Below are 20860 nucleotides of genomic sequence, written 5' to 3'. Positions count from 1 at the left end.
CCTCACCACCTGCCACCAGAGTACTACCAGAGTACCTGCCACCAGAGTACCCATCACCGGAGTACCCACCACCTCACCACCTGCCACCAGAGTACCCACTACCAGAGTAACCGCCACCTCACCACCTGCCACCAGAGTACCTGCCAACAGAGTACCACCAGAGTACCCGCCACATCACCACCTGCCACCAGAGTACCTGCCACCAGAGTACCTACAGCCACTATGTCCAGAAAGGTGTACACCCCAGAAGAGGCATACCTAATACTCAGCAAGACCGATGAGAGCAACAGGGAGCTCTCACAGCTCAGTTCTGTTTCCAATTCTGTTTCGGAATATGAGCCCCCTGAAGGCAGCACATCAGATCCGAACTGGAGGAGAAAGCAGTCCATCCTAAAAGAAGGCTATCTGAACACCAGGCAGCTACCAGCAGTGCCAACAGCAGGAGACCCCAGGAGGAGAGGCCCGGTACAAACACTGCTAGACCCCAGGAGGAAAGGCCCAGTGCACGCCAAAGAATTAGGCCCAAACCCCCTTCCATTGTGGCTGCCTTCTACCACAGAGTCAGCTACGATCCCCCCCTTTTACAGCACAGCCAGGTGTGCAGGTCTACACTGCGGGTTTTTCCCAAATTGATTTTTTACATTTATTTTTCCCAGATGAATTGTTTCAAGGCATCGTGGACCAAACCAACCTTTTTGCACAATAATTTATTGCAAACAACCCCAGCTCCAGCTATGCCCACCCTTTTGAATGGAGACCCCTAACAGCGGCATAGCTTAAATTGTTTTTAGGCCTAACGCTCAACATGGGGCTTACAAAAAAAATGAAATGCATAAGTATTGGTCAATCAAACCCATCCATCATGTGCCAGTTTTTTCATCATTCATGTCCAGGTCTTGATACGAACTTATAATGTGCTTCCTGCATTTTAGTGACAACTCACATTCAAAGGGGGGAATTGGTAACGCTTGAGGAATGAGGAAGTGACATGATGTCCACCATCCACGATGACACCTCGGTGGGACTTCACAGAAGACGCGGTCCCGTTCGCAAGCCTTCCTGTATCAGTGATTATAATAAATTCATGGGGGGGGGGGGGTGATTTAAATGACCAGATGTTGCAGCCCTATCTTGCAACAAGAAAATACCTTTTTTGGTACAAAAAAATTGCAATTTTTTAATTTGGCCCTTTTAACCGCTTCCCACCCGCCCTATGGCCGAATGACGGCCTTAGAGCGGGCGGCTTCCTTCACCTGGCCGTCCCTGGACGGCCTGGTGTTTACTTCCGCAATGCGCGCCTCCGGGGGCGCGCATCGCGGAAGTATTGTATTTGCCGTGTCTCCCGGAGACAGGCAAATACAGATCGCCGTGAACGGCCAATCAAAGCGGCCGTTCACAGCGCGATCGCAGCTGCCAATGGGAGATGATCTCATATGTAAACATATGAGATCATCTCCCATTGCCGTGTCTCTCCCTCCTCACACAGAGACAGCGTGTGAGGAGGGAGAGCGATCTAAGTGTCAGCCCCAGTGCAGCCCCAGTGCCAGTCTCAGCCCCAGTGCCTGTCTCAGCCCCAGTGCCTGTCTCAGCCCCAGTGCCAGTCTCAGCCCCAGTGCCAGTCTCAGCCCCAGTGCCTGTGTCAGCCCAGTGCCTGTGTCAGCCCCAGTGCCAGTGTCAGCCCCAGTGCCATCTGTCAGCCCCAGTGCCAGTGCCATCTGTCAGCCCAGTGCCATCTGCCAGTAGTGCCAGTGCCGCCAGTGCCACCTGCCAGCGCCTGCCGTCAGCCCCAGTGCCGTCAGCCCGTGCCGCCAGTGCCGCCTGCCAGCCCCAGTGCCGCCCGTCAGCCCCAGTGCCGTCCGTCAGCCCCAGTGCCGTCCGTCAGCCCCAGTGCCGTCAGTGCCGTCAGCCCCAGTGCCGTCAGTGCCGTCAGCCCCAGTGCCGCCAGTGCCATCAGCCCCAGTGCCACCTGCCAGTGCCACCTGCCAGTGCCATCCGTCAGCCCCAGTGCCGTCAGCCCCAGTGCCGTCAGCCCCAGTGCCGTCAGTGCCGCCAGTGCCAGTGCCACCTGCCAGTGCCACCTGCCAGCGCCAGTGCCACCTGCCAGCGCCAGTGCCACCTGCCAGCGCCATCCGTCAGCCCCAGTGCCAGTGCCACCTGCCAGTGCCACCACCAGTGCCGCCAGTGCCAGTGCCGCCAGTGCCACTTGCTAGTGCCACCTGCCACCTGCCAGTGCCACCTGCCAGCACCAGTGCCACCTGCCAGCGCCAGTGCCATCCGTCAGCCCCAGTGCCGCCAGCCCCAGTGCCGCCAGCCCCAGTGCCACGTGCCAGTGCCACGTGCCAGTGCCACCTGCCAGTGCCACCTGCCAGCGCCAGTGCCACCTGCCAGTGTCACCTGTCAGCGCCAGTGCCACCTGCCAGTGCCACCTGCCAGCGCCAGTGCCATCCGTCAGCCCCAGTGCCATCCGTCAGCCCCAGTGCCATCCGTCAGCCCCAGTGCCGCCAGCCCCAGTGCCACCTGCCAGCGCCACCTGCCAGCGCCAGTGCCATCTGCCAGCCGCAGTGCCATCTGCCAGCCCCATTTGCCAGAGCAATTAGCCAGAGCAAATAGCCAGCACCATCTGCCAGTGCCATCTGCCAGTGCCAGCCCCAGTGCCAGCCCCAGCCCCATCTGCCAGCGACATCTGCCAACCCCATCTGCCAGCCCCATCTGTCAGCCCCATCTGTCAGCCCCATCTGCCAGCCCCATCTGTCAGCCCCATCTGTCAGCCCCATCTGTCAGCCCCATCTGCCAGCCCCATCTGCCAGCCCCATCTGCCTCCAGTGCCATCTGCCTCCAGTGCCATCTGTCAGTGCCACGTGTCGTCAGTGCCACGTGGGGTCACTTTGTGGGCATTTCCATTGTCCTGGTGCTCCAGGGCCTTCAAAACTGTAATAGGTGGTTGAGAAATAAGATGTGTAATTTTTGCTCCTAGAACGCCTGATGGTGCTATTTCAATATTGGGCCTCTGTATGTGGTCAGGCTGTGTAAAAGTCTCACACATTTGGTATCGTTATACTCAGGAGGAGTAGTAGAACGTATTTTGGGGTGTCATTTTTGCTATGTACATGCTATGTGTTGGAAATATCTTATAAATGGACAACTTTGCGTAAAAAAAATGTGTTTTAATTTTTTTCCACATTTTCCCAAAACTTCTGCAAAAAAAATGAACCATTCAAACGACTCATTATGCCTCATAAATTATACGTTGGGGTGTTAGCTTTCCAAAATGGGGTCACTTTGTGGGCATTTCCATTGTTCTGGTGCTCCAGGGCCTTCAAAACTGTAATAGGTGGTTGAGAAATGAAATGTGTAATTTATGCTCCTAGAACGCCTGATGGTGCTATTTCAATATTGGGCCTCTGTATGTGGCCAGGCTGTGTAAAAGTCTCACACATTTGGTATCGTAATACTCAGAAGGAGTAGCAGAACGTATTTTGGAGTGTCATTTGTGGTATACACATGCCATGTGAGAGAAATAACCTATTACATTGAAAATTTTGTGAGAAAAAAAAAAAAAAAAAATATTCATTTTGCAAAGAATTGTGGGAAAAAGATGACAACATCAAAAACCTCACCATGCATCTTAGTAAATACCTTGGAATGTCTACTTTCAAAAAAGGGGTCATTTGGGGGGTATTTGTACTTTTCTGACTTGTTCGGGTCGCCAGAAATGAGATAGGCCACCAGTACATCAGGTGTGATCAATTTTGTGCGATTCGCACCACAGCTTGTAGACTCTCTAACTTTCACAAAGACCAAATAATATCCACTAATTTGGGTTATTTTTACCAAAGATATGTAGCAGTATAAATTGTGGCCAAAATTTATGAAAAAAAAATTATAATTTGCAAAATTTTATCACAGAAACAAAGAAATATGCGTTTTTTTTCAAAATTTTCGGTCTTTTTTCATTTATAGCGCAAAAAATAAAAACCCCAGAGGTGATCAAATACCACCAAAAGAAAGCTCTATTTGTGGGAAAAAAAGGACACAAAATTTATTTGGGTACAGTGTTGCATGACTGAGTAATTGTCATTCAAAGTGTGAGAGCACCGAAAGCTGAAAATTGGTCTGGTCAGGAAGGGTGTTTAAGTGCCCAGTAAGCAAGTGGTTAAATTCTTTTATCATCTACCAAAAATCAACAGAAACACCCACCACCTTCATAAAGTATATTGAAGACATTGTCACTTCCCTGATCTACCAACAAGATTCCCCCCCTGAAAGCATTCGCTCGGATTCTGGCAGCAGACTACATGAGCATCATTTTCCAGACCGCATTCCACCATCAGGATCCGGAAGACGACGCCAAAAAAAATGTTGGGTGTGCACCAAAAGAGGAGTTAGGGAAGACACCAGCTTCCATTATCCCGACTGTCCCTCCCAACCTGGCCTTTGCATCGGACAATGCTTCAGACGATACCACACTGTAGAAAACTATTAGCCCATATTTTGAATACTGCCATTTCCCCATTTTCAATTTCCGTCATGAATATTTCCCTGCCTCAACCAACCATATCATTGTGAACTGACCCTGGCCTGTTTCTCGACTATGCCTCTGCCTACCGTCTACATTGTTTATCCGCCATGTTTCTGCCTTTCAAGTGAACTGACCCTGGACTGTATCGACTATGCCTCAGTCTACTGTCTGTTTCTGCCTTTTATCTGCACTGACCTCGGCCTGTTGACCATGTTTTTGCCTGCCCCTTGGATTGATCTTTTACCCTGCTACACAGGGGTCTCACATATGTGAGGGGCTCCAGAATAGTGTTCGGAGTTCAGAAAAACAGTTTTTGTTTTTTCGTGTTCCCAGAACAGGGTCTGGTTGTCCGAAAGCTTCAAAGCGATTTGGGTGGGAGAAACCTCTATCCCTGTCCCCATTCTTTCCTGACTGATGCCCTAAGATTGATGGTCCTGCCTACTCCCTGGACAAATACTCTGCCTGCTATCTGGACCAATGCATTGGCTGTGCTGACAACATCTCTACCTGTACTGACTATTCCTGCCTGCTGCCTGATTTGCTTTCGCTGTCCATGTTCCTGCCTGGACTCTCCTCTGTGGATCACTGCACTACTAAAACCGCAGGTAATCTTTTCTTTACCCTTTGCTCAGCAGAATGTATTTTGGTTTGTAATTGGTATGTACAGTACATGGTATGTGTTAGAAATATGAAGGGCCTTCAATAATGTGATAGGTTGGCAGGAAATTATGTAATTTATGCTCCTAGAACACCAGACGGTGCTACTTGGATGTTGGGCCTCTGTATGTGGCCAGGCTGTGTAAAAGTCTCACACATGTGGTATCGCCATACTCAGGAGTAGCAGAATGTGTTTTTGGGTGTCATTTATGCTATATACATGCTATGTGTTATAAATATCTTATAAATTGACAACTTTATGTAAAAAAAAAAAACGTTTTCATTTTTTTCCAGTTTCCAAAAACTTCTGGAAAGACTTCCGGTTCCGGCGCCACATGATGAGGAGGTAAGCGGATATCGCTCCGACCGCTCACCCCCCTGAAACCGGCCTCTAAGCCTGCCATTCGCCTCGGGGACCCCCCCACCAGACTCCGGGAGTAGCTAAGCCGCCGATGGATCGCTTTGTGGAGCGATCCGCGCACAGATCGCTCGCCGCGGCGATCGCCGCTGACACGGACCAGGCCGAGACAGCGGCCAAGATGGCGCCTATGCAATGCCTCACTGAGCCTTCCCCGCTGTCTCCGGCGGCTCCCAACGTTGCCACGGCCCCCTCTGCTGACATCGCACAGGCAGTGGTGTCACTCCTGACCCCCACGCTGACCGCTACTATAGACACAGCTATACAAAAGGCCATGGAGCAGCTCCGCACTGAGCTCCAGCTGCAGGCCCAACGCCTCACACACGCAGAGGAACGCATCTCCCTCATGGAAGATGACACCACAGCACAATCTGCGGCCATAGCACGACTTACCCATTCTACCAGAGACCTCTGGATTAAAATCGACGATTTGGAAAATCGGGCCAGAAGGAACAACTTGAGGGTAGTGGGTCTTCCTGAATCGGTTACTGCTACACAACTGACTGACATTTGCGCCGAAGCCATTCCTGCGCAATTAGGCCTCAAAACGCCATGCATTGTTGAACGGGCCCACCGCCTAGGCCACCTCAATGAACAGCGCGCTAAACCCAGGGCAGTCATTGTCCGCTACCTTAATTATGCTGATAAGCATGCCATTCTACAAAAATTTCGATCCCAACGTTCCCTGACTGTTGATGGGGCGACCTTGCTTCTATTTGCTGATTATTCCATTGAAGTCATGAAGATGCGCAAAGCCTTTTCACCGATCTGTGCGGCCCTCTTCAACAACCACGTTAAGTTTACTCTAGCATACCCGGCAGTACTCCATATTACTTCCTCTGATGGTACCCGCCGCACGTTTACCTCTCCTGCTGAGGCGGAACACTTTCTTAACTATCCTGCAGACATGGACACTGTCCATGCCCCCTCAACCAGAAGCCTTTCGCCTGGATCTGCACTCGAGCCTCACACCGGCACCCCCCAACGTATGAGTCCTGAAAAACCACCTTACAAACGAGGCCGCTCGACCACTCATCCTCACCGCACAGCTCTTCGCTGAAGATCTCCTTTTGCTAAGCTTCGGCACCTTTCCTTGTGTTGGAGATCCTGCTACTCCTATTGATTTAATGCAGGATGGATGTTTGCTGCCCTGCAGTTTTGCAAGTTGTTTTGCAAACCTTCAGTGTGTTGGGTTTGCAACTGCTCCCTCACTTTATGCCTCTCACGATGTTTTTGTTACAGATTGGTATATACAGGGTAATGGTTTACATTTTTCTTTGTTGTTTTTATTAAACTAGGCCCTGCTGCCTGCCATGGGCTTGTCTACTGGTATGTTTTGGTTGTTTTCTTTTACCTGTGTTACTTGAAATATTGATGCTCCCATTATTTTGCTGCTGCTATCTGATTCCTCCTGCATTCCATTACCCTACCCTTCTTCCCTGATCTTCCCTCCCCTTCTCTTCTCTTTTCCTCCCTTCTCCTCCCTCCCCTCCCTTGTTTTGCCTGGGTCCTCCCCCTCTTCCCCTAGCTTTTCCTTTTTCCCCTCCCTCTACCCCGAGGTACAAATCCTGCCTCTCCCAGGGGGTGCGGTCGCTCTCTGGGAGATGTGTTTATACAACGTTCCTTGTGTGGAAAAAAGTGAAGATGTGGTTTACACTTGTTTAGTAGCTTTACTGTCCTGTCTTCTTCTCTCTTCTTTACTCTCTTCCTACTACTTCTTTTCCTGCTCTCCTTTCCTCTCCTTCTCTCTCCTCCCCCCCTGTCCTATGTGCCATCTTCTGTACACATACCCACCCCTACTACAATACCCGCCCTAAGTCCCATTGGATCTCCTTTAATAGTAGCTCTGAGGCTCTTATACACTCACCACACACTTGATGGCTGACACAAGCGGAACCCAACTGACCGTGGTTACGTGGAATGTCAAGGGCCTTAGATCACCTGCTAAACGCATGAAAATACTTAGACATCTTAAACGTCTGCGGACAGATGTTGCGCTCCTTCAGGAGACTCATCTGTCTGCTGACGACATCTCTCGCCTCCGGAAACTTTGGGTCGGAGAGGTCTTTGGCTCACCTGCTGATGGTCGCAAGGCAGGTGTAGTTATTCTGCTACACAAACACCTTCGCTATACGACACGGGACGTTCGCACTGACTCGGGTGGGCGTATGCTTACCGTACGTCTCTCTTTGAATAACAAAGATCTAGCCTTTACTAACATCTATGCCCCTAATTCACCTGACTCTGCGTTTTTCCAAGACCTGCTGGCTTGGATATCGAACGTGCCTGAAACTCTACATTTAGTTGGTGGGGACTTTAATTTGGTCATTAACCCGCTGGAAGATAGACAATATCGTGATCCTCCTGACACCACCATGATCGGTCCCCGCACACCCGCTGTCACTCCACTAGATAGGACATTTTCCACCCTGCAGTTCACTGATGTCTGGCGCCTCGCCCACCCCACCGATCGGGAATTCACTTATTTCTCGCCCCCTCACAAATCTTTCTCGCGACTTGACTACTTTTTTGCATCCCCGCCCCTAGTGTCGTTTGTTAGAGATCCAGAGATTAAAGATATGGTAATCACAGACCATAGCCCAGTCTTAGTCCTTTTACTATATGCCAAACCCTCGTCGCCAATAAACACGTGGCGCTTCCCTACCCATTTAGCAGATAGCGAGGATTTCAAGCAGATGTTGTTAACTAGCTGGTCGGAATATACAGACACTAACGGTGCACATTTAGATGACCCTAATTTGTTTTGGGAAGCGGGAAAGGCCTACCTTAGGGGCAAGATCATAGCCTATGTTTCCAGACACAAGCAACACTCCAAGAAGCAATACTTGCTAGCTAGCCAAAAACTACGTACAATGCATCTCACCCTTCTGAGCAGTCGTACTCCTGCCAACCTTCTTGCCTGGCAATTAGCCAAGCAGGAATTTGACCTCTGGGCCGACGCACAGGAACGTCTGACCTCCTCCTACCACACACTGCGCCTCCATAAATACGGCAACAAGGCAGGGAAACTTCTCTCTAGGCTTTGTTCAGGCTTTCATCGCCCCACCTATATACATACCCTGAAACGCGCAGATGGATCTCTTGCTTCTGCTCCTGAGGAGATTAGTAATATTCTTACTGAATATTACACATCTTTATATGCCACTGACCCTATCGACCAATCCTTAGCGGATCGGCTATTATCCAAAATCCACTTGCCAAAAATAACTGCCCCGCAACTGGAAGCCATTAACGCCCCCATCACAATAGCAGATGTTAAATCCACTATTAAACACCTATCCTCCTCCAAAGCCCCAGGTCCTGATGGCTATACTGCGGAATTTTATAAGATTACTCAAGACTTCCTTCCTGACACCCTGTGTAATGTGTTTACTACTCTCTGGAAGGGGGGCTCCTATCTTCCTACGGGATCTCAGGCGCATATTAAACTAATAGCAAAAAAGGGCAAGGACCCCTCCCACCCTGGATCTTACAGACCGATCTCCCTGATAAATGTTGACGTGAAGATCCTGTCCAAAATTATTGCCTCCCATCTAGCTACGCTCCTCCCCTCTCTTCTCCACCCAGCTCAATCTGGTTTCACCACTGGTAGATCTGCAACCCTTAACATCCGTAAGGTTCTCTTGGCACTGGAATGTGCCAAGCGAAATCCGGATTGTGACATGGCCATTATCTCGGTTGATGCCGAGAAGGCCTTTGATAACATCAATTTTACCTGGCTGTTTAAGGTTCTCCAGACCTTTGGCTTCTCTGGCCCGGTTTTACATTTCCTGCGCCAGATGTATGCTGCCCCGACTGCTAAACTGGTGACTCCAGATTTTGTCTCTCCGACTATTCCCCTCACTAAAGGCACACGGCAAGGTTGTCCACTTTCTCCTCTACTTTTTAATTTGGCCATTGAACCCCTGTCGAGAATCCTAAATTCCCCTGAAGGAATTAGTGGTATCCCCATACACGACCACACCTTGCAATCTGCCCTCTTTGCAGATGACATTCTCCTCTTCTCTTCAGACCCTTTAACAGATTTTGCCACCATTCGTGACCTGTTTACAAATTTCCGGCAATGCTCGGGGTTTCGAATTAACTATGACAAGACTGAAGTTCTAGCCCTAAATCCACGCAAAGCCAAACTCTGGCAGTCATCTTCACCCTTCACTCTTGCACGACACTCCATCACATATTTAGGTATATGTATAGGTAGAGAACCCTCCTCACTGTACTCCCTCAACTACCCTCCACTGCTGACCAAGATTGTGCAAGAACTGGAGTCTTGGGCAGGCCTGCCGCTCTCACTCTTTGGGAGATGTCACCTTTTCAAGATGGTTTCATTTGCGAGACTTTTATACCCGATGCAAACTATCCCACTTTTAATAAAACACTCTGACATCCAAAAACTACACAAAGCCCTGAGTGCCTTTCTATGGGCAAATAAGAAACCTTGCATTGCTCTTCAGAAACTAAGTCTCCCGAAGTCCGAGGGAGGGGCTGGCCTGCCCAATATTCGCTTCTACAACCTGTCCTGTCTAGTACGCCAAGGGTTGGATTGGCTAGTGGGTAAATCTAGATATTCGAACTATGTTCTCGAAAGTGCACTGGTACACCCTTATACTCTCCCTGCTGTTCTTCACTCCAATTTACATGTCCTTCCGGGTCATCTTAAGGTTAATGTTCTCATCCGTGACACAATTATTGCATGGAGGGAAGTCAGAAAACTCATGGGACTTTCTACCAACTTCTCTAAACATCTGACTATCCAGGGGAACCCAATGTTTCCTCCCTCCACGACTCACCAGGCCTTCACACTTTGGGGCTCGAAAGGTCTTACTTCGGTGGCCTCCCTATATGACCTTCCTCAGGGACGACTCAAACCTTACCATACTTTGGCTGGCGAATACTCCCTCCCTCCATCTCAAGTGTTCCACTACTTCCAACTAACTCACTATCTGCAAGCTATAGGAGGGACTCGGCCTGACTCCTGCTCCAATTTTCCCCTTGACTCCATGCTTCAACGTGACACTTACTCCATCTCCGATCTCTACTCCCAGTTAATCACCTATCAAGCTGATAAGTACCGCCTCGCCCCTTTCAAAAATTGGGCCTCCATCTTCGGCGACACGACCCTCTCTGACAATATTCTAAAAGGATACAGACTCATTCATAAACTCGTCATTTCTGAAGTCTGGAGGGAAACGCAATTTAAAATTGTACACAGGGCCTACTACCCATTTCGCACCACCAATGGAGATCCCTCCCAAGCAAAGTGCCCTTGGTGTTCTTTGGATCGCCCCACCTTGCTTCATCGCTTCTGGGAATGTACTTCAATTTCCACCTTCTGGGACTCGGTGATACATTACATATTCACTATTACCAAAATACGTTTGCCGAAGGAGCCACTCATATGCTTGTTTAGCTGTGGCCCAACTAACTCTGACAAGACTCACCCTGGCTCTGGGGTGCTTTCACACTGGATGCACATCTGTCTGCTGGCTGCTCGTAGAACTGTTATGTCCCATTGGATCTCCTCGTCCCCTCCGAGTCTACATGGCGTACAGCAGGCTCTTTTGTCCCTGTTCTACATGGAAAGATTGGACACTATTTCTTCACATCTCCAGTCTACTACCCGGTTTTTCGCACGGTGGAAAATCTACATCGAACAGTCCTTTTCTCCTGACGACATTCCATCTATTATGTACCCTTTCAGATATACCGAATGGTATCTCAACCCTAACCTCAATAACTCGCTAGGGGTACTTAAGCTACCGACCTCCCATATTCCTACCCATCCTCTCAATGTAGTGCATTATCCGCCATGAACCCATGAGATAACCTTCCGGATGCTCCGGTCATCCTACTACTTCCTAGACGGTTGTTCTCTCTATCCACCATGCGTTTCCCCTGACTTCTTTTTTTTGTCTACCACAGATCTACTATTAATGTGTCTTCAGCCTGTCAACTGTCAGTAGTATATAGGGGTATTGGATATTGATATTATGCTTATTATGTTTGTCAGTTCCCCGTGAAATGGTGATTTACTGTACTATGCTGCGCTTGGGATGGCACACATCCCCCATATTCCTCTTCCCCCTCCCCCCTCCTCCTCTTCTCTTTTCTTTTTTTTTCCCCCCTCTTTTCTTCCTTCTTCTTGAATAATTCTTATGTTTAGACTTTTCTCCTACGTCTTGTTTTACCAGGTATTTGACTCTCATATCTCATGCAATTTGTCAATTGATATGCTTCTTGTACCTTGTTAAGCTCTAATAAAAATATAAAAAAAAAATAAAAAAAAACTTCTGGAAAAAAATGAACCATTCAAAAGACTTATTATGCCTCATAGATTATACGTTGACAACCTGGTGCTCCAGGGCCTTCAAAAGTGTAATAGGTTGTCATCAAATGAGATGTGCAATTTATGCTCGTAGAATGCCTGACGGTGCTACTTGGATGTTAGACCTCTGTATGTGGCCAGGCTGTATAAAAGTCTCACACATGTGGTATCACTATACTCAGGAGGAGTAGAAAAATGTATTTTGGGGTGTCATTGCAAGTATATGCTGTGTGAGAGAAATAACTTGTTATTATGACAATTTTGTGCAAAAAAAATTATAATTTTCCCAAGAATTGTGGGAAAAAATTACAACTTCACATGCCTCTTATTAAATACCTTGGAATGTCTGCTTCCCAAAAAGAGGTAATTTGGGGGGTATTTGTACTTTTCTGGCTTGTTAGGGTCTCAAGAAATGAGATAGGCCTTCAGTGCATCAGGTGTGATCAGATGTGATAATTTTTCAATGATTTGCACCATAGCTTTTAGACGCTATAACTTTCACAGAGACCAAATAATATACACTTATTTGGGCTATGTTTACTAAAGATATGTAGCAGTATACATTGTGGCCCAAATTTATGAAGAAAGTGTTTTATTTGCAAAATTTTACAATAGAAACAAAAAAAGTGTTTTTTTTTTTTATTTCTATTTTTTTCGCTTATATTGCAAAAAATAAAAAAAACAGCAGCAATTAAATACCACCAAAAGAAAGCTCTGTTTGTGAGAAAAAAATTATACAAATTTGGTTTGGGTGGAGTGCAGCATGACTGAGTAATTTTCATTCAAAGTGTGAGAGCACTGAAAGCTAAAAATTGGTCTGGTAAGGAAGGGTGTATAAAAGCCCTGTATTGAAGTGGTTAAAGAAACAATTTTCATATACTTGTACACATGGTAAATTACCCTACCTAGGGATTGTTCTTACAGCCCCTTCAACCAATACATATAAGGCTAATTTTCTGCCACTTATACAAACAATTTCTCAGGATACCCTACATATTGCGGAATACAAACTAAATACAAACTAAATTGGCTAGGACACATAGCAGCATTTAAAATGATGGTGCTTCCTAAGATTCTCTATCTCTTTAGAACAATTTCCATCCTATTACCAGCTATCTTTTTCCAAAAGATTAATGCCCTTCTTAAAAGTTTTATATGGCAAGGGAAGATTCCGAAAATTGCATTTTCTACACTATTAAAGGTAAAGCAAAATGGTGGAGTAGGCCTCCCGGCACTGGAAACATACCACAAAGCAGTGTTATTAGAACAAATGCATGCCTGGTTTGACTCTTCCTCTGATAGACACTGGGTTTCCTTGGAAAGAGTTTTCATGGACTCTTCAGATCTCATCTCTTTATTATTAGCATCCATGACCGGCCTACCAGTAACTATGCCCAATCTCCCTGCTATCCAGGCATCTATGTATGCCTGGAACGTGAGTGTCATAGTTATGCAGTCATTTTTGTCTGTCAGTTTATGTCTCCATATGTTCAGATTAAGAAGCCAGCCACTCTCACCTGGCTGCTTAAGTAATCTCTCCTCAAAGCATGGCTCCACCCCAGTGACTATCAGAGAACTCTTTATTAACCTGTGCACTGCAAGCCAGCTCTGCTCATCAATATTGTGCTATTTGGCTTCCATGTTCTCATTGCTCTGTGTCCAACATCGGTTCCTGTTTACTGATCTTGGCTTGTTCTTGACTATCCCTGCTTGCTTTTGCTTGTGACCCTAACCTTTTGGCGTGTTCTCTGTTTATCCTTGTCTGCTAGTCGCCCTGACCTTTGACGTATATCGCCTTACTATCCCTTATTGTCCTGGGCTGCTGCTTCCTCTCTGTCCTCCTGTAGCCTACCGTGAGCTTGAGCTGGGGGACCCTTGGGGCCGTGACCTGGAGTCAGTTGCAGCACAGTCCATCCTCACCACTAGAGGCTCTGGTGAACACATGCTGGCTTTTAGACTTTGCGCCCTGGGGAATCTTATGTTCTAGCTTCCAGTGGGATCCATGTTGGTGCTCCAGTGGACCTGCCTTCCTGAACCACCCAGATTTTCATCTGCAGCTGTCAGCCGTAGGGTCCATTACCTTAGCGGTGCACTCCTGACTCCAACGGTGTGCATCTGTCAGCTGTACTCAGGTGACCTGACAGTTTGATCAGCCATGGACCCGGCTGATGTGCCACTTCCCGCAGATGATCCACTGCAGGGCATAGTCCGCAGACTTGAGACCCAGGAATCAAATCAGACTCAGGTGATGCGATTTCTACAAGATCTGGCCTCCCACTTCAAGCAGCTTCGGGCCTCCTTGGGAACCCCCCGAGTCAGCAACCTCAAGTACAACCAGCGGCTGCACCTATTCCAGATGCAGCCACAAATTCACTACAATTGCCAGCCCCATTCCGTTTCTCTGGGGACTCCAAGGCCTGCAGGGTGTTCCTCAGCCAATGCACTATTCATTTTGAATTCCAGCCCCAAAACTTCCTGTTCGATTGGGTGAAGGTAGCCTATATTATATCCCTCCTGTCCGGCGAGGCGGTAGCCTGGGCTGCACCTCTGTGGGAACTGAATGATCCAGTGGTTTCTAGCCTGTCTGATTTCTTGAAACTTTTTCGGAATATCTTCGAGGAATCGGGTCATCCCTTTTAAGTCTCCGTCAAGAGTCTGCTTCTGTGGGACAGTACGCTCTTAATTTTCGTACTTTGACTGCTGAGCTGAGCTGGAATAATAAATTCTTAATTGCAACCTTTTTACATGGCCTCTCTCATAGTGTAGAGGATGAATTAGAAGGAAGAATCATCCCTGCTGATCTGGACGATGTCATCACCTTGTGTAACTAGATCAATATTCACTTTCAGGAGAGGACCCTGGAAAAAAGACCCCAGCACTCATAGTTCTTTAGGCAACCTGAGCTCCCTGTCCCCTCTCTTCGACCCAAGGAGCACCTCCTGCCAGCTGAGGAACCTATGCAGCTGGGCCGGACCAAGTTATCTCCCGAAGAACGCGCTAGTCAAAGAACTCTGGGCCTGTGCCTCTATTGTGGGGCCAAAGGTAATTTTTGGGACACTCACTCTCTTTGTCCATAAAAACTCTCGGGGCTAGTACATCTGGAAGGTGGATTATTGGACCCTGAAATATCGCCTTCACCTTCTTGTCTTCTTCTGTGTTCCTTTATGTCGGCGCTTCCTCTCATTCAGTCTCTGCATATTTGGATTCTGGAGCTTGGATGCACACTCAGCCTAACTCGTCCACCAGTTCCACAGTCGCTACGCCCCGTCATACGATTGTGGTAGTCGCTGCAATTGATGATGCTATTCAGTCAGCCTCTGCACCAGTTATGCCAGTCCAGCCTATGCCCGGTGAGCTTTCTGTTTTTTCTTATTCAGGACCTTCCGTAACCTGGCCTCGCCCTACTACTACTACATCCATTCTAACCTAAGAGAATCAATCCATCCTTTGGATAGACTGTCTCATTCGGCCAGGTGGGTTTTCAACCTTTTTTTCAGGGCTCTCTGCATTCTGCTTGTGTTCTAGTTATCCAAGTTGACTCCTATCTCTTATCATTTTCCCGATACGAGATACATAATCTGAAGATCACAAAAGGATATAGTTCCTTGGAATTTTTAAATCTTGGTAAAATTTTTCTTTGTTATATTTAGTTCTGTTTTATTTGTTTTTGGTTAATCATTTTTCTTTCTGTAACATTTTAGTTTCACAAAAATATAACTCACTGACTGGGGAAAAGAGTTATAGTTGACAACCCTTCTGTCTGTATCTTAAATACCTAAGTTACTTAACAATACTTGTTGATTTATATCACTATATAATGTGTATGATGTTTTATTTAATGAACCAATGCAAATTTTTAATAAAAAAATAATTGAAAGAGAGAAGATGGAGCATGAGGACACATAATAAACACCTGATAGATATTCCACCCTTTCCCACTATGTCCATAAATGTAATTGAAGCTGTGGTTGGAGTTCCAGGTATGACTCATGGGACAAGCAATGACTTACCTCTATAAATGTCTTATGAGGTTTATACATGTCAATACTGAGCACATTTCCGATGATTGGCAGTGGTCTGGGTCCAGGGGGGAAATTCTTGTACTTGTCTTCCTTTGTACTGCTGTATACAAGGGCCAAGAAGAGGATCACAGCAACTGACAGAAGAATCATCACAGGGTCATCTGGAAACATTGTTCTATAATATCTACGGGGGAGGAACAAAGGCATTATAAGTGAATTACAAAGCAAATAGTAAGCTTCTTGGAATGACAAGTTGTAAAAGCCATTCATTATTATTTTATTATTATTATAAAGGTTTTATATAGCGCCAACAGTTTGCTCAGCGCTTTACAAAATGAGGGCAGGCATTACAGTTACGTTACAATTTGGTACACGAGGAATCAGAGGGCCCTTCTTGTTAGAGCTTACAATCTAAAAAGGAAGGGGCAATTGATACAAAAAGGTAATAGCTGTGGGGGGATGAGCTGATGGAGGAAGTAAAACAGTATTAGAAGCAGGATAGGCTTCTTTGAAGAGAAGGGTTTTCAGGGATCGTCTAAAGATGGATAGATTAGGTGACAGTTGGACATATTGGGGTAGGGAGTTCCAAGGGATGGGAGAAGCTCTGGAGAAATCCTGGAGGCGAGCATGGGAGGAGGTGACAAGGGAGCTAGAGAGCAGGAGGTCTTGGGATGACCGAAGAGAGTGGCTTGGTTGGTATTTTGGGAATAGGTTAGTGATGTAACTAGGGGCAGAGTTATGGATGGCTTTGTAAATTATTGTTAGTACTTTGAATTTTATTCTTTGGGTGAGTGGAAGCCAGTGGAGGGATTGGAAGAGAGGGGTGGAGGACACTGGCTGGTAAGGTGGATGAGTCTGGCAGCGGCATTCATTATGGACTGAAGGGGTGATAGTCTATGTAAAGGTAATCCAATGAGGAGGGAGTTGCAGTAGTCGAGGCGAGAGATGACCAGGGAGTGAATTAGAAGCTTGGTGGTGTCATTAATTAAAAAGGGGAGTATTCTGGAAATGTTGCAGAGGCCTTGGACAAGGCTTGTATGTGGGCCTGAAAGGACAGTTCGGAGTCTAAGGTTACCCCTAGCACCCTGGCATGTGGGGACGGACTAATAGATGTGCCATTGATCTTGACAGAGATGTCAGGCGAAGGGGCACGTGGGGGAGGAAATATTAAGAGCTCGGTTTTAGATAGATTAAGTTTGAGGAAGTGGTGTGACATCCAGGCTGATATGTCTGTTAGTAGATCAGTGATGCGTGAGGAGATTGATGGGGTGAGCTGAGGGGCAGAGAGATAGATTTGGGTGTCATCAGCATATAAATGGTAGTGAAAGTCATGGGAGGCTATCAGCTGACCCAGGGAGGACGTGTAGATCGAGAATAGTACAGGTCCAAGGACAGAACCTTGGGGGACCCCAACGGAAAGGGGAGTTGGAGAAGAGGAAGTGGAGTTGTAAGTGACACTGAAGGTGCGATGAGATAGATAAGATTCAAACCAACGGAGAGTGCAGCCATGGAGACCAAGCAAATTTAGTTTTTTTTTTTTGAGGAGGGGGTGGTCAACTGTATCAAAGGCAGCAGAAAGGTCCAAGAGTAAGAGTATGGAATAATGACCATTGTTTTTGGCTGTTAGTAAGTTGTTTATGGGTATGATGTGATCTTTTATAATGGAATAGATGTAATTGTACATGTGTAGTACACAAGATATATTACGTAATTTAGTTATTGAAGAGCTGCAAGTCCACAAGCCTTTTACTGATTCCATTTACTGGAGAATCACAGTAAAAACATGACATTTATGGTTATAGCAAGTGAAGAATTACCCTTGTCTGTTCATGTTTTTGAATGTTTTTGAAAGCTGCCTCTAATAATGACCAACATCAGTGGGCAACATTGTAGTCATTAGTCACAATGCACTTGAATGTTGTTTAGTGGTAGAATAAAATGGTTCTTTTGCTAGAGGGATATTCCTCACTGCAGAAGTTGAAACCCATGCACAGCTATGAATTGTAAACATCACAGCTCACAAAGGAGGGAATAAATCTTAGTGATCCAATGGGACATACATCTAAAATTGCAAAAAAAAAAAAAGAGAATTGATTTAAGTGAATTGCTAAAAAAAATTGCACTCACTCAGAAGGTTCAAAGAAACAGCATGGCGGACAATTACCTACTGACATACAGAGATTCAGAAGGCAGATGGCTGGGGAGAGACGTAGAGCCTCCCTGTTGATGCAGTGCCTACGACAGACAATGGCGGTGTACACCCGCACTCTTATAGTCCTTCTAACCCGGCAGTGTCTGACATCACAGCCGGGGTGCGGACGAGTAATGAGGAATCCCATTGGAGCAGATTAATGAATGAAAGAGGTGGGACACCAGGAGTGACGCAATATGTGTCACACCGCGGCCGGTTCATGCGCCCAATGGATATGGAAGCCGGAACATGCCATCAGGGATCAGAATGGATGTGATACCACAAAAGTCCACAAACCAAATTGGTCAGCAAGACAGATATTTTTAATATAACAATCACATTCGCATCAATGGGGGATATATCCTCTAGGGCTCACAGCAACCCGAGCAGCTGATTAACCGTTCAGTCGCAGGGTGCCCCGGGCGTCCGTGTGAACCAAACAAGACCAGGGAGCAAAGGGATAACTGAAAGACCTTAAAAATTTAAAGGAATGGAAGAATCCTATAATTTTTCTTATTAAAGATTAAAGACACATAAAACAAGTAACAAAAAAAAAAAAATCATGTTTGCTATTAATTTATATCATGTGTGTCCATCCAATATCTTTTGACCTGGTTGCCACAAGCTTATTCTATCTTTAATAAGAAAAATTATTTCTTTAAACCTTCTGAGTGAGTGCAATTTTTTTAGCAATTCACTTAAATCAATTCTCTCTTTTTTTTGCAATTTTAGATGTATGTCCCATTGGATCACCAAGATCTATTCACTCCTTTGTGAGGTGTGAGGTTTACAATTCATAGCTGTGCATAGGTTTCAACTTCTGCAGTGAGGAATATCCCTCTTGCAAAAGAACCATTTGTTTCTTCCACTAAACAACATTTAGGTAATTATTTCTTGATCAATGTTTGAGAGATCTTTTTATGTGATTCTCTTTGCAATTGCCCTCAGTAGGCAATTGTTTCAACCTGGTTTGTTTCTATCCCTAGAGAGGATATACAAACTCTTGTCCTCCTGTGGCCATATAGACTTTTGGGTGAAAAACTTTATTGATGCCTCTTCATTTTTGATGGATTTTATGATTAATATTATTTCAATCAGAATCCATATCAGAAATTTTTCGGCAACATGGGTAAGATCTTGTATAGACTTCTATTTGTTTGTAATACACTTTTAACATGTTATTTAACCACTTGCCACCCGCCCTATTACAAATTGACGGCGGCAAAGTGGTTTCATAATCCTAACCGGACGCCATATGACGTGATTAGGATTATGAGCCGCTGCGCGCCCCCGGGGGCGCGCATCGCGGCGATCGTTGTTGCGGGGTGTCAGTCTGACACCCGGCAACTACGATCTCGGTAAAGAGTCTCCGACGGAGACTCTTTACCATGTGATCAGCCGTGTCCAATCACGGCTGATCACAGTGTAAATGGGAAGAGCCGGTGATCGGCTTTCCCTCACTCGCGTCTGTCAGACGCGAGTAGAGGAGAGCCGATCGGCTGCTCCTCTGACAGGGGGGGTCTGTGCTGATCGATTATCAGCACAGCCCCCCCGAGGATGCCCACACTGGACCACCAGGGACACCACTAGACCACCAGGGAAAAGGTAATAAAAATCCATAAACCTCCCTAGACCACCAGGGTGCCAGTCAGCACAATGGGTGCCAATCAGTGCCCATAATGGATGCCAATCAGTGGCCACAATGGGCATCACTGATTGGCATGCATTATTGTTTGGCACTGATTGGCATCCATTACTATAACACCGATGCCGCCTATGAGTGCCCACCTGTGCTGCCTGAGTGCCCACCTGTGCCGCCTGAGTGCCCACCTGTGCCGCCTATGAGTGCCCACCTGTGCCGCCTATCCATGCCCACCTGTGCCGCCTATCTATGCCCACCTGTGCCGCCTATCCATGCCCACCTGTGCCGCCTATCCATGCCCACCTGTGCCACCTATCCATGCCCATCCGTGCCGCCCATCTGTGCCAGCTATCAGTGCCAATTTGTGCCACCTATCAGTGTCCGTCCGTGTCGCCCATCCGTGTCGCCCATCCGTGTCGCCCATCAGTGCCGCCTATCAGTGCCACTTCATTGGTGCCACATTGGTGCCCATCAGTGCCACCTTATCAGTGCCCATCAGTGTAGCCCCATCAGTGCCCATCAGTGAAGGAGAAAACGTACTTATTTACAAAGTTTTGAAACTGAAACAAAAAAAAACATTTTTTTTTTCAAAATTTTCGGTATTTTTTTTTATTTGTAGCGCAAAAAATAAAAACCGTAGAGGTGATCAAATACCACCAAAAGAAAGCTCTATTTGTGGGAAAAAAATGATAAAAATTTCATTTGGGTACAGTGTAGCATGACCGCGCAATTGTCATTCAAAGTGCGACAGCGCTGAAAGCTCAAAATTGGTCTGGGCAGGAAGGTGTTTAAGTGCCCTGTATTGAAGTGGTTAATTAAAATGTGTATATATATATGAAATTGTATCTTTATTCGTTATGAAATCTTATCCATATCTTTCTATTGTTTCTAGCTTACCATACATTGTACCTAAACTAAGCAAAGTTGCATATACTTCAGTGTCAGTGTGCAGTCTGCAGCAGCAGAGGCACACAGCTTATGCTGATATTGAAAAGTCTGGAATTGGGTCTATCCACGAAGGCCCAGATGTGCCTGAAAAACCCTGTTCTTCAGTAGAACGTACAC

The 20860-nt window shown here is 46.6% G+C and overlaps 1 protein-coding gene across 1 annotated transcript in view; it reads right to left on the bottom strand.

Annotated features, from left to right (window-relative positions):
* The window catches only part of LOC143989066 (cytochrome P450 2K4-like), a 133230-nt gene that overhangs the window by 102169 nt on the left and 10201 nt on the right, over nucleotides 1-20860 (bottom strand). Inside the window, exon 2 of the mRNA XM_077489078.1 lies at nucleotides 15951-16146. Within this exon, the coding sequence (XP_077345204.1) occupies nucleotides 15951-16133 (183 nt within the window). The 5' untranslated portion in view covers nucleotides 16134-16146. The remainder of the gene's footprint in view (nucleotides 1-15950; nucleotides 16147-20860) is intronic.

This window comes from Lithobates pipiens, unplaced genomic scaffold (genome assembly GCF_037356315.1).
Source record: "Lithobates pipiens isolate NorthernLeopardFrog02 unplaced genomic scaffold, aLitPip1_a1.2 Scaffold_18, whole genome shotgun sequence".
NCBI classification, from domain to species: Eukaryota; Metazoa; Chordata; class Amphibia; order Anura; family Ranidae; genus Lithobates; species Lithobates pipiens.
Note: the sequence above shows the minus strand (reverse complement) of the source record. Positions and strands in the feature narration are given on the sequence as shown.